General features: G+C 38.0%; 1 protein-coding gene across 2 annotated transcripts in view; it reads left to right on the plus strand.

Moving 5' to 3' along the window:
• The first annotated feature begins 7,895 nt into the window (after window positions 1-7,895).
• LOC149204361 (BTB/POZ domain-containing protein At1g67900-like) overlaps window positions 7,896-16,287 on the plus strand; it is a 135,600-nt gene continuing 127,208 nt past the window's right edge. The window contains exon 1 of one of the 2 annotated variants that reach the window (XM_089394697.1): window positions 7,896-8,408. In XM_089394697.1, coding sequence (XP_089250823.1) covers window positions 8,335-8,408 — 74 coding nt within the window. In that variant the 5' untranslated portion in view covers window positions 7,896-8,334. The remainder of the gene's footprint in view (window positions 8,409-16,287) is intronic. The other variant, XM_089394698.1, reaches the window with a different exon arrangement.

A 16,287-nucleotide genomic window follows, 5' to 3' on the forward strand; every position in this document is an offset into this window, starting at 1 on the left:
GTCACTCTTCACTTGAATCAAGGTCAAACCATTCATCTACAAAAAGTATTGTATGTGCTTGATTTGAAGAAGAACCCGGTGTCTATTTTTGCGATGGAAGATAAAGGCTTCAAGGTAGCATTCATTGATGGAAAGGTACATATTTAGCAAAGAAACCCTAAAGGTGCATTCACACTTAGCTTTAGGGTTGATGGTCTCTATCAAGTTGGAGGAAGTCCTTTGGGAGCCTTGATTTGTGATGATTCACTTCAATCCGAGTTATGGCATCGAAGGTTCGCTCACTTACATTACAAAGCCCTACATGGGGTAAGGAAGATAGTCATAGGTATGCTCGATTTCAACATGAATCGTGAAGGAGTTTTTCAAGTTTGTGCAACTGGGAAACTTGCAAGAGGACCGTTCCCTTCAAGTGAAATCCAAACTACCAATATTCTTCAATTGGTTCATTCTGACCTATCTAGTATGTTTTCTGTAACATCATTGGGAGCATACTTATACTATGCAATTTTTGTGGATGACTTCTCTCGCAAAACATGGATCTATTTCTTGAACAAAAAGGATGAAGTGTTCAAATGATTTCGTTCTTTCAAAGCTTTGGTGGAAAATCAAACAGGGAAGAAGATTAAAATATTGAGGACCAACAATGGAACCGAATATGAATAAAATGAATTCAACGACTTTTGAAGAGAGGCTAGAATTAAGAGGGAGACAACCGTTCCATAAACGCCTGAGCAAAATGGAGTTGTTAAAAGCAAGAATCAAACAATTATGGAAGCCACTTGTGCCATGCTCCATGATCAAGGTCTATTGAAGTTATTATGGGGAGAAGCTGCCAACACTGTCCTGTATGTTCAAACTAGGAGCAAGCACTGGATTTCAAAACACCCAAAGAATTATCCTTTGGTAAGAAACCTGATGTTTCTCACTTTAGAATATTTGGTTGTCCTGTGCATTTTAATGTGCCTAAAGAGAAAAGAAACAAGTTGGAAGCATATGGGAAGAAAGGTATATTTGTGGGCTACAGTGAAAATTCAAAGGCATATGGAATCTATGTGCTTGGTCAAAGAGATGTGGAAGTAAGTCATGATGTCACATTCAATGAAGACACTGCCCTTGGGAAAGCCAGAGATCTCCCTGTCCCTAGGAAGGACAATGATGATGCTGCAGAAAAACAAGATAAGCCTCCGACATATGAGCCTATGCCCGATGTTAAAGGCCCGATGGATCCCATTGATCCACCTCTTGGTGATCCCTCTACCTCAAGGAAAAGACCTTTGTGGCTCAAAGATACTCTCGAAGATGTTGAAAGACATATTTATCTAAGAGGGACATTCTGTGAAAGTAAGAAGCCGAACATGTATAAAGAGTACTTAGCTACTATGAGTACTATTGTTCAAACTGAGCCATGTACATTCGAAGAAGCCATAAAGCACCAAGTCTGGAAGGATGCGATGAATGAGGAATATGAATCTATCATGAAGAATGATGTATGGGATGTGGTGCATAGACCAAAGGACAAGTCCGTAGTCACCTCAAAATGGCTATACAAAATCAAACATGGAGCAGATGGGAGTGCTGAGAAATACAACACCAGGTTCATTGCTCAAGACTTTTCTCAAAAGGAAGGAGTGAACTATGACGAAATATTCTCACCAGTTTCCTTATATACCACTATCCAATCCATTATTGCTCTTGCTACCACTCAAGGATGGAGACTAAATCAAATGAACGTTAAGACTGCTTTCCTGCATGGCTTGCTTAAGGAAGAAGTCTACTTATAATAACCTCAGGGGTTCGAAGGAAACATGTATGTAAGTTGGAGAAAGCCCTCTATGAGTTGAAGCAAGCCCCTAGGGCTTGGTATGAGAGGATTTATAGATATCTTATGAAGCTAGGATTTATGAGGAGGGATGTTGATTCTAACCTATACTTCAAGGTTGAAAAGGTCAAGCCTCTCATTTTGGTCCTTTATGTAGATGACCTCTTTTTGATAGGTGCAAACCCTCTCATTTATCAATGCAAGAGGAACTTGGCTTATGAGTTCAAGATGAAGGTCCTAGGACTAATGCACTACTTCTTAGGCTTGGAGGTATGGCAAAAGCCAGGTGAGATTTTCTTTTCTCAAGGAAAATACATTGTAAATTTGCTATATAGATGTGGGATGGTGGATTGCAAATTTTTGTCTACTCCGATGGAACTCAACTTCAAGAAGTTGTGTGGTAGTGCTGCTGGGCCCGAATTGGTAAACCCTTTCGAGTATAGACAACTTGTGGGGGCCCTGATGTTCATGGTAAACTCTCATTTGGACATATGCTCTGTTGTGAATACATTGAGTCAATTTATGGTCGAGCCTCATCACATACATTGGATTGTTGCTAAGAATATGTTCAGATATCTTCGTGGCACAATCAATTATGGACTAAGATACATTCCCAGGAATTTGAAACTACATGGATATTCTGATGTTAGTTGGGCTGACAATGTGGTAGATAGAAAGAGCACTTCAGGATGTTGCTTCTCATTAGGGTCAACTTCAATTTCTTGGATGAGCAGGAAGCAGATATCAGTTGCTTTAAGCACCACCGAGCTTGAATACATTGCAACTAGTATGGCTTGTTGTGAAGCTGCTTGGTTGAGGAAGCTATTCAGTGAGCTACTCGAGCACATGATGGATACCATCGTGATATTCTACGACAACCATAATGGGATTCGCCTTTCAGAGAATCCCATGTTCCACGACCGCTCCAAGCACATTGACATCAGGTACCACTTTATCCGGGATATGGTACAATGGGGAGCAATAAGGATCCAACACATCAGTACTGATGAGTAGGTCGCAAACATCCTCATGAAACCCTGAGGGAAGGTACAATTCTTAGCCTTCCGAGAGAGACTTGGAGTTGTGGAAAAACCCTCCAACGAGGGTCCTACTTGAGTTGGACATTGAGCTCTGGGTGCCCCTTGGAGCTTGGGGTACTTCTTGGAGTAATGAGTGACCGTAGGGCGAGTGGTTCACCTTACCCTATTGGTGTGTTGAGTATAGGGTGAGTGGTTCACCTTCCCCTATGATTGATGACACGTGTGTAGGGTGAGTGGTTCACCTTCCCCTATGATTGACATATGCATAGGATGAGTGGTTCAACTTCTCCTGTTGATGTCGCAACATACATCCTACCCATGTAGTTCGAGACCCATGGGAAGTACCTCTCATCTCGCCAATGAGATCTCGCCAATGAGTTGGGAAAAGTGGATAGGGACCATAACACTACAGATGAATGCATCATGTACTGTCATACTCCCTATGTCTAGGATGCATGGTGTTCGAAAACTTGATCCGGGATCAAGTTTGATTGAGGTTCTACCTCTGGAATGACTTTTGTCAGTGGAGAGTGGTAAGGTCTTATGACTCGCTCTTGATAAATTCTTCTTCATTATTCATATCAATGTCCAACAAAGCAAAGATGAGATGAAATACAAAATGGTTCATGATGACAAGATGTCATGATGATGGATGGATTGGCAGGTGGAATTCTCCTTGGTTGAGAGGGAGTGTTAAAATTGGCAACTAGGGCCAAATTCTACCTTGAGACAACTCATTTGATGGAGATGATGATTGCATTAAATTCCTCTTTTCAAGAGGACCAAAATTGATATAAAGATTATCTAATTTGGACAAGAAAAAGTGTGTTTTTGAATTTATTCCCAGACATGCGCAATTTGCACAGGTTGTCCTCATCATCGTGTAGGCTCATGAAGCCCAATGGACGTGTCACTTCACCCTCAATGACTTGTATAAATATAAGTGACTTCTCACCTCATTTGGCATCATCATCACTCACACATTCTTCTCTATCCTTCTTTCATTGGTTCGTACAACTATTGGGTATTCTCTCTCTCTGACATGTGTGGTAAGGAGGATGAATTTCAGGACATAATTGTAGGGCCAAAAATTTCAGAATGTTTTGTAGTTTGACCAATGTTTTACTAGCATTGACTTTGACTTTTTGAGCATCCTTTGACTTGGATTTTCAGGGTGAATTTTTGTTTGAGTAGGCTGCATTTTTTGGCACAAAAATCGAGGCAAAAGGAGGACTTTGACCTGCGTTGAACGTAGGCCTGTTTTATCGTAGGTTTGACTTCATGCTGACCAATTTTGATCACATATTTTATCACTATTTTGGGCTGACTTTGACCGCTGCTAGAGGTCGATTTTGACCGCCTTTGACGTAGCTTCAAAGGAGAAGTTTGACTATTGTGTTGACCATATTTGAATTTCTGGTTAGGGAGAAGTTTGACTGCAGTTGATTGCAAATTTGACAGGGTTATTTTGACTTTGATTTAGAAATTCAATTTTGACTTTTTGTAGTCTCTCTCTGCTAAACATTTGATATAATAATAAGAAGAATTGATCAAAGGGTTTTCCCCACATTGGAGTTTTTCCCTGGCATCCACCAAATCTGGTGTCCTCTTGTCTTGGCTTGTCTTCTGCATTTTATTTTATGTTCTATCTATAGTTACTATCAATGTGAATTATGGTTGATGTGATTTGTTATTGGAAACTAATTTGGAAATTGTCATTGGGTTGCTTAAAGTACATTGAAGTAATTGTGCTAAGCATAGAACATACCATTGTTATCTAAATTTAACATGTTTGCAACCTAATCAGGTAGCGTAGTACTATCAACTTCCACATTAGTTGGCTCTTCTACAAGTCAAGCCTCTTTGGAGTTTTTACTCTTCAATGATTCAAGAGTGTGTAACCTTTCTTAGATCACATTGGGAGATGGCTCCCCTCCATCTCCTCCAGTAGATGGCCTATCATTACTCATTCTTTTGGCCACATTGGTCTCCTTCCTTCTTTGACTTGATGACGAACTTGGACAACCATGAGATGTTGAAGCTAGAGTGGTGTTTGCAGGATTTTTGCCTCTATCTATGTTTTGTCCTCCCGAAGTAAGTTTGACTTCTTCAATAGTAGTAGGTGTTTCTCTTTCTCTTGATGTGATGTTTGCGGGCTTTTTACCTCTATCTCTGTTTTTTCCTCTTGAAGTAAGTTTGGTTTCTTCAATAATAGTAGGTGTTTCTCTTTCTCTTAATGGGCTGTTGCGACTTTCTTTGCTTTCTTTAGTAATCCTTGTAAACAATTTTATATATCTAATTATGGAGGGGTCTTGAAAAAATACTCTTTGAGTGAAATCCTTGAATTACGTTTGCTTCAATTAAATTGAAAAGTTTTAATGATTCAAAAAAATATGCCAGTTGAGTCGCATTTCTCACAGTTACTTCTCCCAAAGTAAAAGGTAGAGAAATAACCTACTTATTTTTCTTTCAAACAAACAAATCAGCCACAAATGATATTTACTACATCAACAAGGAAGTACCTTTCCAATACAAATTTTAGAAGTAAAAGGGATTTGTCCTAGAACCTGTAGATGCAAACCAAGGTGTTTTCTTCCCTCTCTTCATGCATGGCTCTTCATGTATGCCTCGGAGAAGGTATTGCTTATCCATAATTGTCATCTGCATGTAATAATTGGCCATTTTATTACTACTTAAATCAATCGATTATAATCCATAGTATGTGAGTTAATAAGAGAATATTTTATGGTTCCTTAGGTCTTAGAATTATTCAAGACTAGTCTTCACAAAACATCTAAATTTAATACTTGAACATATTCACTTACCAAAATAAGCATCTTTTTTGGGCAGAGCCTAAATATGGCATATTATGTCTAATATTTAGCACTAGTACTATCATCTCTTCATAATACAACTCCTCAATGTAACTAAAATTAACACAATGACAACAATAATGACAATGATTATTGACATCCACTAAACCAACTTTGATTTATTATAACTTAAGAAAATCGTGCATAAGTACTTGGATTGCTTTGTAAATGTATTATTATTGCTAAAAAATATCTGAGAGAGGAGTTCCCAAATCTCCATAGATATTGTTACAAATATTTTGAAATTGAGATTTAATGTGGACATCAAGGAAAATTTCATAGGGTAATATGTGGGTTAATTTTCCATTCAAAAATATTTGCCAATTTCCATTTTTTTTTTAAATTTGATTTGCCCAAATTTTATAGTATAAAATTATTTTACCTTAAAAATTGCCACAAATTTATAGACTATAAAATCATTAAAAATTTGACTATTTTTACAAAAATGTCACCAAACATTTTAAGATTTGCATATTAGGGACTATTCGCCAAGATTTCAAAACTTTTAGATACATTTCCATCTTCAAAACTATCCCTCATGGACATAACCATGACATTTAAAATGAAACTACTTTTCATCTTTCACTTTCTTAATATAAAGAAAGATAGCAAATCCTTTCATCAAATGACATTTTGAGAATTGTTAAACACCAAGTTTCACTCCAAAACTCATGAAAATTTATTCTTATTTTATTTAATGCTGATTTTTCATTTTTTTTTAATAACTTAGTTAACGTGTAGTAAAACCATCATTGGTTATTATATGCTATTATAGGCTAATTCATATTCTTATTGAAGAAATACCATGCCACATAATTGGATAATAATTTATATAGAGATATAGATTTTTGACTTTAGATTATTAATCTATTTCCCTACCTCAAAGAAAGATGAAATTTTAATTAATAAAAAGTCAACTTTAAATCTGATTGCAAATGCTACTTTCCATAAAAATATATGAATGAATGAATGATATTTTAACGTTCACGATACTAAAAATAGTCTATGGGACCACCAACCTCCCTACTTTTCACTTTTTGCAATTCAATCCTTTTCTTATTCCAATTGATGATGCACTGACCCATCCTTATAACAGTTCCCTCGCTGAAAAGACAATGCCAAGGGGTTGATGCTAATATATTGCCATAACTGTCCCTAATGTCTTTGAAAACATCACATTCCAAAATGAAATGTTTTTCTGATTCCACTGCCCTAGAAGTGCAAAAAGTACACACCCATTCTTCCCAAATTTATTTAGGTCTTTTCTACTTTCTCGTTTCACACCAAGGTTGATGCAAGTTAGTTCTTAATTGAGCAATAAGAATCTTTACTCTCCACAGAATGTACTCCTTTTGTTGGAGACCATAAGTGGAGTTGAATTCTTCAACATAATACTTCTTCTTTCTACCCAACTCTTTTCCTCATTTACGCTTACAAGACTTCTCCATAACAAAATTCTTTTAACTCCTTACTATTTGTGGGACATGCAATGAGGTAGATATTCCATTTTTGCATCAATTTGTTGTTTTGTCTCATCCATGTTTTCTTTCTTTCACTAGTGCCTTCATTGAAGATAACTTTAGGCCATGTACTTACTCCCATTTGCTCTATTCTTTTTAGATATCTTTTGGGATGCACCATAGCAATTGCTTCGATGGGAGCTGCTCCGGTTTCACTCAATATTATCTCATAGGGAACTGAACTTTTTATTTTGAACTTGCTCATGATCAAACATTTTTGGATTTTCTCAATTTGTTTCCATTTTGAGACGAGGTGTTGATAACCCACAAATCACATCCATACAACATTACTCGACAAACTAGGAGTCCAAAAAACACTTTAATCATTTTCCAATCCCATGACTAGGAGTCCAAAAAACACTTTAATCATTTTCCAATCCCATAACTCTTACTCTTTGTATATATTTTGAAAAACATATAATGCTTTCCACCCTCATAGAATTATCTTCTTTAATATACCATTTAAAGTCATATAATTTATAATAGCTTATAACCTTAATCCAAAATTATATACAAATTAGAATACAAATTAATGTCTGAAATGGCCAAGATAATTTTTTGAAAAATACATTTCCATAACTATTTTTTGTTAAATTATTACAAATGTCCTTGACATGGAAGTTGGAAGACAGGGTACTGCTAGTACATTGAGGCAGCAACTATAGTCCTCTACGGCTACACATAAACATGTTAGTTTTTGAATGCTGCATATGATAAATATCGTTCCTCCTAACTTCTAGTGATTTCAAAGTGACCCCACTCGAAATAATCCGCCGAAATAAGAGGCACATGCTTCCTGATCGACTGTGAGTTGGGATTCTTGGCGGGCCTCTATACAATTCGAGTTGATTAGAAATTCGGTTGCTTATACTTGGGAAACAATGACATTTGGCAGAACCAGTGCGCATCGGAGTACAGAAGCTCCAATCAGATACCATATACCCTCTACTGGCAGTATCACAAATTTAACCTATTATTATCTTTATTACTTAGTGAAGTTTGTGTGTTGCAGAGGATGGCATACTTTGTCCAGTAAACCAGCCACAGTAGCGGCATCACCAAAAGTCGTAATTTAAACAACCATGAAGTTTATGAAACTCGGGTCAAGGCCAGATTCCTTCTACTCAACAACAGGAATAGGGAATGGCAATGCGAGGTAAGATAATAGTGCAGTTCCTTTCTTCATACATTTTGCTAGACCATTATATGTGATTAAACAGTGGGTCTCAGAGCCGGTCGTAGATGTTTGTTATATTTTTCTACAACCTTGATGAATCCGAATCATTGTTTGTTTTTGGGTAATTTTTTGAGTTCAATTTATAGAACAAACTAAATGTAGAAAAAAGTATTTCGGCGTACCTGGATTGTTTTCAGGCCCATAGACAGATATTGATATAGTTCGATACATTTGGTGCACTATTTCGCGGGCATGAGCGTAAATGAACGAAATCATCAAAATAGCAAAAAAAAAACAATAGAAATAGAAATGCTGTGATGTTGACTGTGCCAACATACATATTTATTTATTTTTACCATGATGAATCAATAACTCATTGGAGTATAACTAAGCTTTTTGGAAAGCCAATGGGGAGGGGGTCATTAGAAAAAAGCAATAAAAATAGAAATGCTGTGATTCTGACTGTCCCAACTTATATTTTTTTTTTGGCATAACTAGGGTGAATCAATAACTAGTTGGAGTACAAGTAAGCTTTTTGGAAAGTCATTGGGGAGCGGGTCATTAGAAAATACAATAGAAATAGAGATGCTGTGATTTTGACTGTCCCAACATATAAAGGCAAAGCTTTGATAGCGCGATTTGGACCTCCTTCCAAAACAGAGCAGCAAGATGGTAATAAAGAAGAGTCAACAAACTCTTCAACTGGAAATCAGAAAGCAAGGTCAGTATGGGAAAGCAGGGACAAAGACTCAAATGTGAATCCTGCATGTCAAAATAAATAGCAATCAAGTCATACCCAGGTTTCCTTAAGGTTAGTTTGTTGGAACTGCAGAGGTTATCCATGGAGACGAAGACCTGGGTTAAGGCCTATTGCGGAAGATAGAGACATAATTTACCTCATAGAAACACATGAGCGTGAAGGGTGCAAGACACCTCTATTTGAAGGATATTGGAAGATGGCAGTGTGGAACAAGGCAGCAGGGAATGGCAAAGGGCACGGGGGTATCATGGTTTTAGTAAGGGAGAAAGAAGGTAGTCTCGTTCCGTTAGAAAAATAGACTCAAATAAGCAATTCATTTGGTTTAAAATATCAGAAAATGGAAACCACATTAGAATTGCAGCATGCTATTTTGTGCCGCAAGTTTCAAGAATCTACAAAGGCAAAGGGCTTGACCACAAGGATCCATTTGCAGCCTTAAAAACGGATATTGCAACATATTCGCAACTAGGTGAAGTCCTTATAGTGGGTGATTTCAATGCTAGGACTGCAAGTGAGCAAGCTAGCATTCTTTGTTGTAAAGATGATTGCGACCCTATTTGGATTACAGAAGAAAGTAATCATCAGTGAGAAAGAATTTCAGAGGACAGGGGCTGGAATCTCTTTGGTGAACAATTGCTTACTTTATGTGGGGCCTTTGATTTAGTCATTTGTAATGGCTTGACTAGATGGGCAAAGTCCGGTAATTTCACTTGCAATACTTATGGTGGAGCAAGTGTGGTAGACTATGTAATTTGCTCACATGGTTTGTGTGAGAAACTGGAGTAAGTTTTGATTGGAGATCAACTATGGGACTTAAAATCAGATCACAAGCCAATTTATTTATGTTTTTCTTGGATTGGAAAGTAACAATTAGAGTAAAAAATTTAGCATGTCCAACAAAATCTCCCACAGGGCATAATTCTTTTGACCCTAGAAAATTGTAATACCTTCAAAATGACGCTAGAAAGGCTCTTCGAAAAGGAGAAAATTACAATTCACAGCCTTCATAGTCATGAATTAACACATTTAATTCAATGCGCACTTGCAAAGTGCAAAAGAGCAAAAATTAAGAAGTCTGAAACAAATTGCTTTCCGGTTAATGCTTGGTTTGATGGCGAATGCAAAAAGGCAAGGAGAATGTGGAAATAGTCAAACAAGGATAACATAAAGCTCAAAGTTGACAAGCAGTTATTAAGCAAGAAAAATGTCGATTTCATGGTTTCAAGGAGAGAAGAACTAATCTTCCTTGGGAAAAATAATCCCAAATTATTTTGGAAGGAGCTCCAACCGAAAAAGATACAAATTGGAAATAATATTACAACTTCTAAATGGTTTGACTATGCAAGACAACTCTATGAGTAGGTTCCCAAGGTTGACCCTCCCCCCTGGTCAACACTGATACTGAACTCTTCATGGTACAAGAGGTAGAGATGGGTATCAAGAAGTTGGGTGTTGGAAAAGCAAAAGACTTAGCTTAACTTCAAACAAAATATCTAAAGTGGGGCTCAAAGATTCTTGCACTTCACATTACAAAAATCTTCAACAACATCATACAATAGAGGCTCCCCACAAATTGGACAACTAGTCTGGCAATATCTCTTTTCAACAACGGTGACGTCAATAATCCCTCCAATTATAGGACCATCATGATAAACCCTTTGTTTGCAAAGCTATTTGGAAGCATGCTAGAAAACAAAATTAGCAAGTGGGTAGAAGAAAGAGATAAGCGTGCTAAAGGGCAAGCAGGTTTTAGACCTAAACATTCCATAGTTGATCATTGTATAACTTTAAGGCACATCATTGAAAAAGTTTGGGAGAAAAAAGAAGAAGTCTTTTGTTGCTTTGTTGATTTCAGAAAAGCATTTGACTCAGTTCCTAGGGATAAGCTTTGGCACAGAATGGAGGAACTTGGGGTTCCTAAACATTTGAGAGTAGCTGTGCACAATGTTTTAAAACTCTGACTCCGACAGCGACTTGGTCGAGAGTTGACTCCGACTCCGACTCCGACTCAGTATCGACTCAGCTGTCTCGATTTCAATGACTTGGTCGTTGTAAAAAATACATTAAATATCTTTTTATTATTATAAAAAAACATAATTTTAAAGATTTTCATTCATGTTTCCAAACACATAGCATTAGAATATAGATGGAAGACAACATATGATCAAAGTAGGCTCATGAATTTATCCATTATATCAAAATGGCACCCAATGCACTGTCCAATACATACATGATCATGAATCATGATATAGAGATCAAAACAAAAACACATAACCAAGGAGGCTAGAAATGGGCTCTACAACAAAAGTAAACTGTGACCAGTACTACTGGCTAGTAGCTACTGCCAAGGGAGCCAAGATCATGTGGATCAATCTCTGGATCATCATCAGAGTCAGACAGGGGGCCTCATGGCTTCTCCTCATCATCATCTCCAACTGCAACTGTAGAAGTGGTAGCACTAGCAGGCTGTGCAGCAGATGCAGGCTGAGATAGACGAGATATGTGCTTCTGTCGTGGCTGAGCAGAGGAAGCGCCTGCAATTGGAGGACTTGCTGGCTGTGAGGCTGAGGTTGGTACAAGTGGATCAGGATCTGCATTCAACTGAACATTATGTTCGAGTGATGCTATTGTCTGTAATTCAAAATCCATATCCTCATCAGAAGCAAACTCTATTAGATGACTCTCCACTACCCAATCTGATGTTGGATCAACGTCTTCTAACACAATGGGATCTGAATCAGGTCTTTTGTTCAGCAATTGGCTGCGTCTAAGCCGGAGGTTGTATTGGACATAGACTAGATCATTTAACTGTTTTTGATCCAAACGGTTTCTCTTCTTTGTGTGAATCCTCTCAAAGACGGACCAATTGCGCTCACACCCAGTAGCACTGCAAGTTTGACTCAAAATACGAATTGCAAACTTCTGCAATTCAGGACAATGGCTACCAAAAGCCTCCCACCATTGTGCTGCAAAAAACATAGGAGTGTAATGAGTTAGCTCAACAAAATTACAAATTATATCCAACTTTCAAATTATAAATGATTTAACAAAAAAACTATTAAGAATTTGAAAATTGAAATTTTTGTTTACCTGGCTCATCTACTTCTCTTGCAATCTTTGCTAGGTTCTTCCCAAAGGTACCTGAGGCATTGGTGAAGGTCGTGACCTGTCGGTGTATCTCCAGCTGATCACACTCCAATGGGATCATGCGATCAATGCAGTCAATCAGTCCATCTCTAACCTCCCCCCTTAAAGCTCCTGTCTCCTTAGCTTTATAATGATACCGTGGGTTCAAAAAATACCCAGTTGCATGTATAGGGCGATGGAGTTGAGTGTTCCATCTTTCATCAATGATTGCCCAAATAGGCCCATACTTAGCCACTTTATCCTTGTATGCCCTCTTTATTTGCTCCTTTGCTTGATCCATAGCCTCATAAATGAAGCCCATAGCCAATCTTTCCCCATCCACCAACCGCAACACCTTAACCAGTGGCTCAGCAAGCTTCACAATCTCTGCTGCCTTTCTCCAAAATATTTCTTCACTAACTTTCTTTTTCAATTCTTTGCCTTCCAGTTTGTGAGACCACTGGCTTAGATTCCATTCTTCACTGGAAAACATCTTTTGCAAGTTTCTATGTTGTGAAAGCATAGATTGCAATGTCAAAAAATGAGTAGCAAATCTAGTAATGGTAGGCCTAATAATATCCCTGCCCCCAGTGTGTTTCCTCATGAGGCTCAAAATCCATGAATGGTTGTAGATAAATTTTGTTATGCTTTTGGCATGATTTACAGTGTTTTTGACCCAATCTAATTTTCCAATATCCTCAAGCATGAGGTCTATGCAATGTGCAGCGCATGGGGTCCAAAAGATGGTCTTGTGTTTTTCCTCTAATGGTTTACCAGCAAGAACATTGTTAGAGGCATTATCTGTGATGACTTGAACAACATTAGCCACCCCCACCTCCTCAACAACCTGATCCAATAGCTGAAACAACAATTGCCCATCTTTTACCTTATCAAATGCATCAACTGATTTTAAAAACATGGTTCCTTGTGGGCAGAAGATAAGAAAGTTTATGATGGTACGGTTTCTTTGATCAGTCCATCCATCTGACATGATGGTACTTCCTGTTCTTGCCCATGAGTCCTTGAAATCTTTCAAATAGTCATTAATGGATAAAATTTCTTTCTGCAAACGATACCCCCTTAACTCATGCATAGTAGGGCCTTTCAAGCCTTTTCCAGCAACATGTATGGCATCAAACATAGGCTCATAATATGTTGAACGGGAAGCATTGAAGGGGATATCAACATCATACCACCATCTAGCTATGTAATCATAAGTAGTCTCCCTCAATTCTTTCTTCCAATGGTCATCTAAAGTGGGCTGCATTTGACTTATACTAGCTTGAGGACCATGTGCATCTGCGGGAGAGGAGGGAGTGAAATAACTTTTGATATTCATATCACCCTTTTTCATTCTACCCTTTCCCTTTTCTTGAATAGACTCAAAAGAGGGAGGAACATATTGGAAGGGGTTGGATGCATTAGTACAAGGGATAGAAGAAGAACCCTCAAAATCAAAATGGAGGTTGGTAGCCATCATTTTTTGTATATTCCTCTTCCTCCCAATTTCAGCCTCTAACTCTTTTTGCCTAGCCTTATCTTCTTTAAACTTCTCAAAGCTGGCTAACAATTCCTTCCTAATCTCCCCAATTTCTGGTGAGGTACATGGAGTAATTTGGCCTCTAATCCCCGCCAAGTGTTGTTTCAGCCTATTAATGCCCCCAGGACCTTCCTTAATTTTCCTATGGCAAAATTTGCAATGCATTTGACTTTCAACCATTTCAACATATGCCCAAGCAACATCTTTCACTCTAGGTGCCATTTTCTGACTTGGAAATGAAAGCAAACAATCTGAAAATGAAAAAAAAAACTTTGATTCAATGTTCATTTCTTTCACTAAAAACACTCTTTAGGATTTCTAGATTTCCACATAAAATTTAATAAGCAAAAACAAATTTGTACAAGTGAAAAAAAAATGCCTCCAAGCACAAACTGCCTCCTCAAGCTTGCTCCAAGAAACCAACTCCTCAATGCTGCTCCAAATGGCTGCCCAAGAAGCTCCTCACTCCAGCTACAATGCTTGCCCAAGACTCCTCATTGCTGCTCCAAAAACAAACTCAACAACTCCTCTCAAATTCTCACTGAAATTATCACTCAAATGCATGAGATGGTTGTGAGAGAACGAGAGGGGTTGAGTGGGTTAAATAGGGTTTGGGAGAGGGGAATGGACCCCAAAGACCAACTAAACAAAAACTAAAGTGCTTTGGAGTCCCCCACACTAAGCAATTAATAAAAAAAATTAGAAAAGCACTGTTTTTTATGTCCCTGTGCCGCTGTATGTAACCTGGCCGGGTTAGTACGGTCTCGGCCGAACCGGCCGAGTTAATACCGAGCCGGCCGAGTTGTTAGACAACTCGACCGGCTTGGTATTAACCACGCTGGCCGAATTGAATACTTGGCCGAGTTGATATTTTGAGGCTTGGCTCGGACCAACTCGGCCGAGTCGGTTCCAAGCCGGCCATTTTTTAAAACACTGGCTGTGCATAGGCCGTATGAAGAGGTGAAAGTCAAAATTAGAACTTCAGTAGGCATTTTTGAAAGTTTTAGAAGCGATATCGGGGTCGAGCAAGGTTGTCCACTGTCTCCTACCCTTTTTGGTTTATATATCGACAAGCTTGAGGATTGGTTAAATTCGCAAGGGGTTGATGGTATCTATTTGGGAAAGTTTGTTATAAGGCTTCTTTTGTATGCAGATTACCTTATTCTGATTGCTAAATCGACTCTTGGTTTGCAAGAGCACTTACTATCCCTTGAGCATTTTTGTAGAAGTGTGGGGATGCAAGTCAATATCAGAAAAACGAAAGTAGTGGTTCTCTCTAAGAAAAGAAAATATAACTAGCATAAGTTCTACTTTGAAGACAACATTCTGGAAGAAGTTGCGGATTACAAATACCTCAGCATTGAGTTCAATAAAAATCTAAACTGGAATGGTTGTAGAAAGAAAAGAACTTTGGGGGGTTGGAAAGCATTTTATGCTTTTTAAAATAGGTGTAGAGAGGTAGGGTTATGGGACTGGAAAACCAATCAAACTCTTTTTGGGCTTCTAGTGATTCCGATGATTCTCTATGGTTGTGAACTATGGGCCAGCAGTACATCCAACATGCAGTGGAGACAAATTGAGAAAATTTAAAAGCGTTTGATTACAAACAAATTTAAGATTAAAAGTGCAGTTCCTTATGCTATCTTGTTAAGTGAAACAAGGACTGCTCCTATTGAAGCAATTGCTATGGTGCGAGTCATAAGGTATTTAAAAAAATTTGAGCAAATGGAAGAGGGTAGATGGCCTAAGGTTGTCTTTAATGATAGATTGTGCAAGAGCAAAAAAACTTGGATGCAGCAAAATAACAAATGGTTTAGTAAATGGGGTATTTGCTTGAACGCGTCCCATAAACAACAAAGAGATAAAAGCTTTTGTTATGGAAAAGTTCCACAAGCATACTTGGGATAAGGAGCTAGGAAGAAATAAAAAGTACTATATTGAAGTGTTTAATCCCACTCATAGTCATCAACCAAAAGCATACATAGAGGCCAATATCTCTTGGAGAGCCAAAATTTTTATTGCTCAGTTAAGGACTAATTCTCATCAACTCTGTTGTGAAACAAGGCACTGGAAAAGGCCAAAGGAAGTGTGGGAGGAAAGAGTATGCATTTTTTGTTCTTCCGGAAAAGTGGAAACAAAAAAACATTTCATTTTAGAATGTGAGGCCTTCAAAGACAACAGGGAAAGTTATGTAGATATGCTGACAGCTAGCTCTTGGGATAATCTATTTAGCGAGGGGTTTGTCGAGAAGCTGGGAGCATTTATTTTGAAGCTTCACAGAAAAGGGCCGAATACATCAAGCAGATGAAGAAACAATCTGTCCCATAGGCTATCTTTAGCCTCGTGGACGTTAAAATAATTTCCTTTCTTTCTTCTTACATTTTTTTACCATGGTGAATCAATAACTCGTTGGAGTATAACTAAGCTTTTTG

This window comes from Pinus tabuliformis, chromosome 1_2 (genome assembly GCF_031772625.1).
Source record: "Pinus tabuliformis cultivar Carrire ecotype Pingquan chromosome 1_2, CPIR1, whole genome shotgun sequence".
NCBI lineage: Eukaryota > Viridiplantae > Streptophyta > Pinopsida > Pinales > Pinaceae > Pinus > Pinus tabuliformis.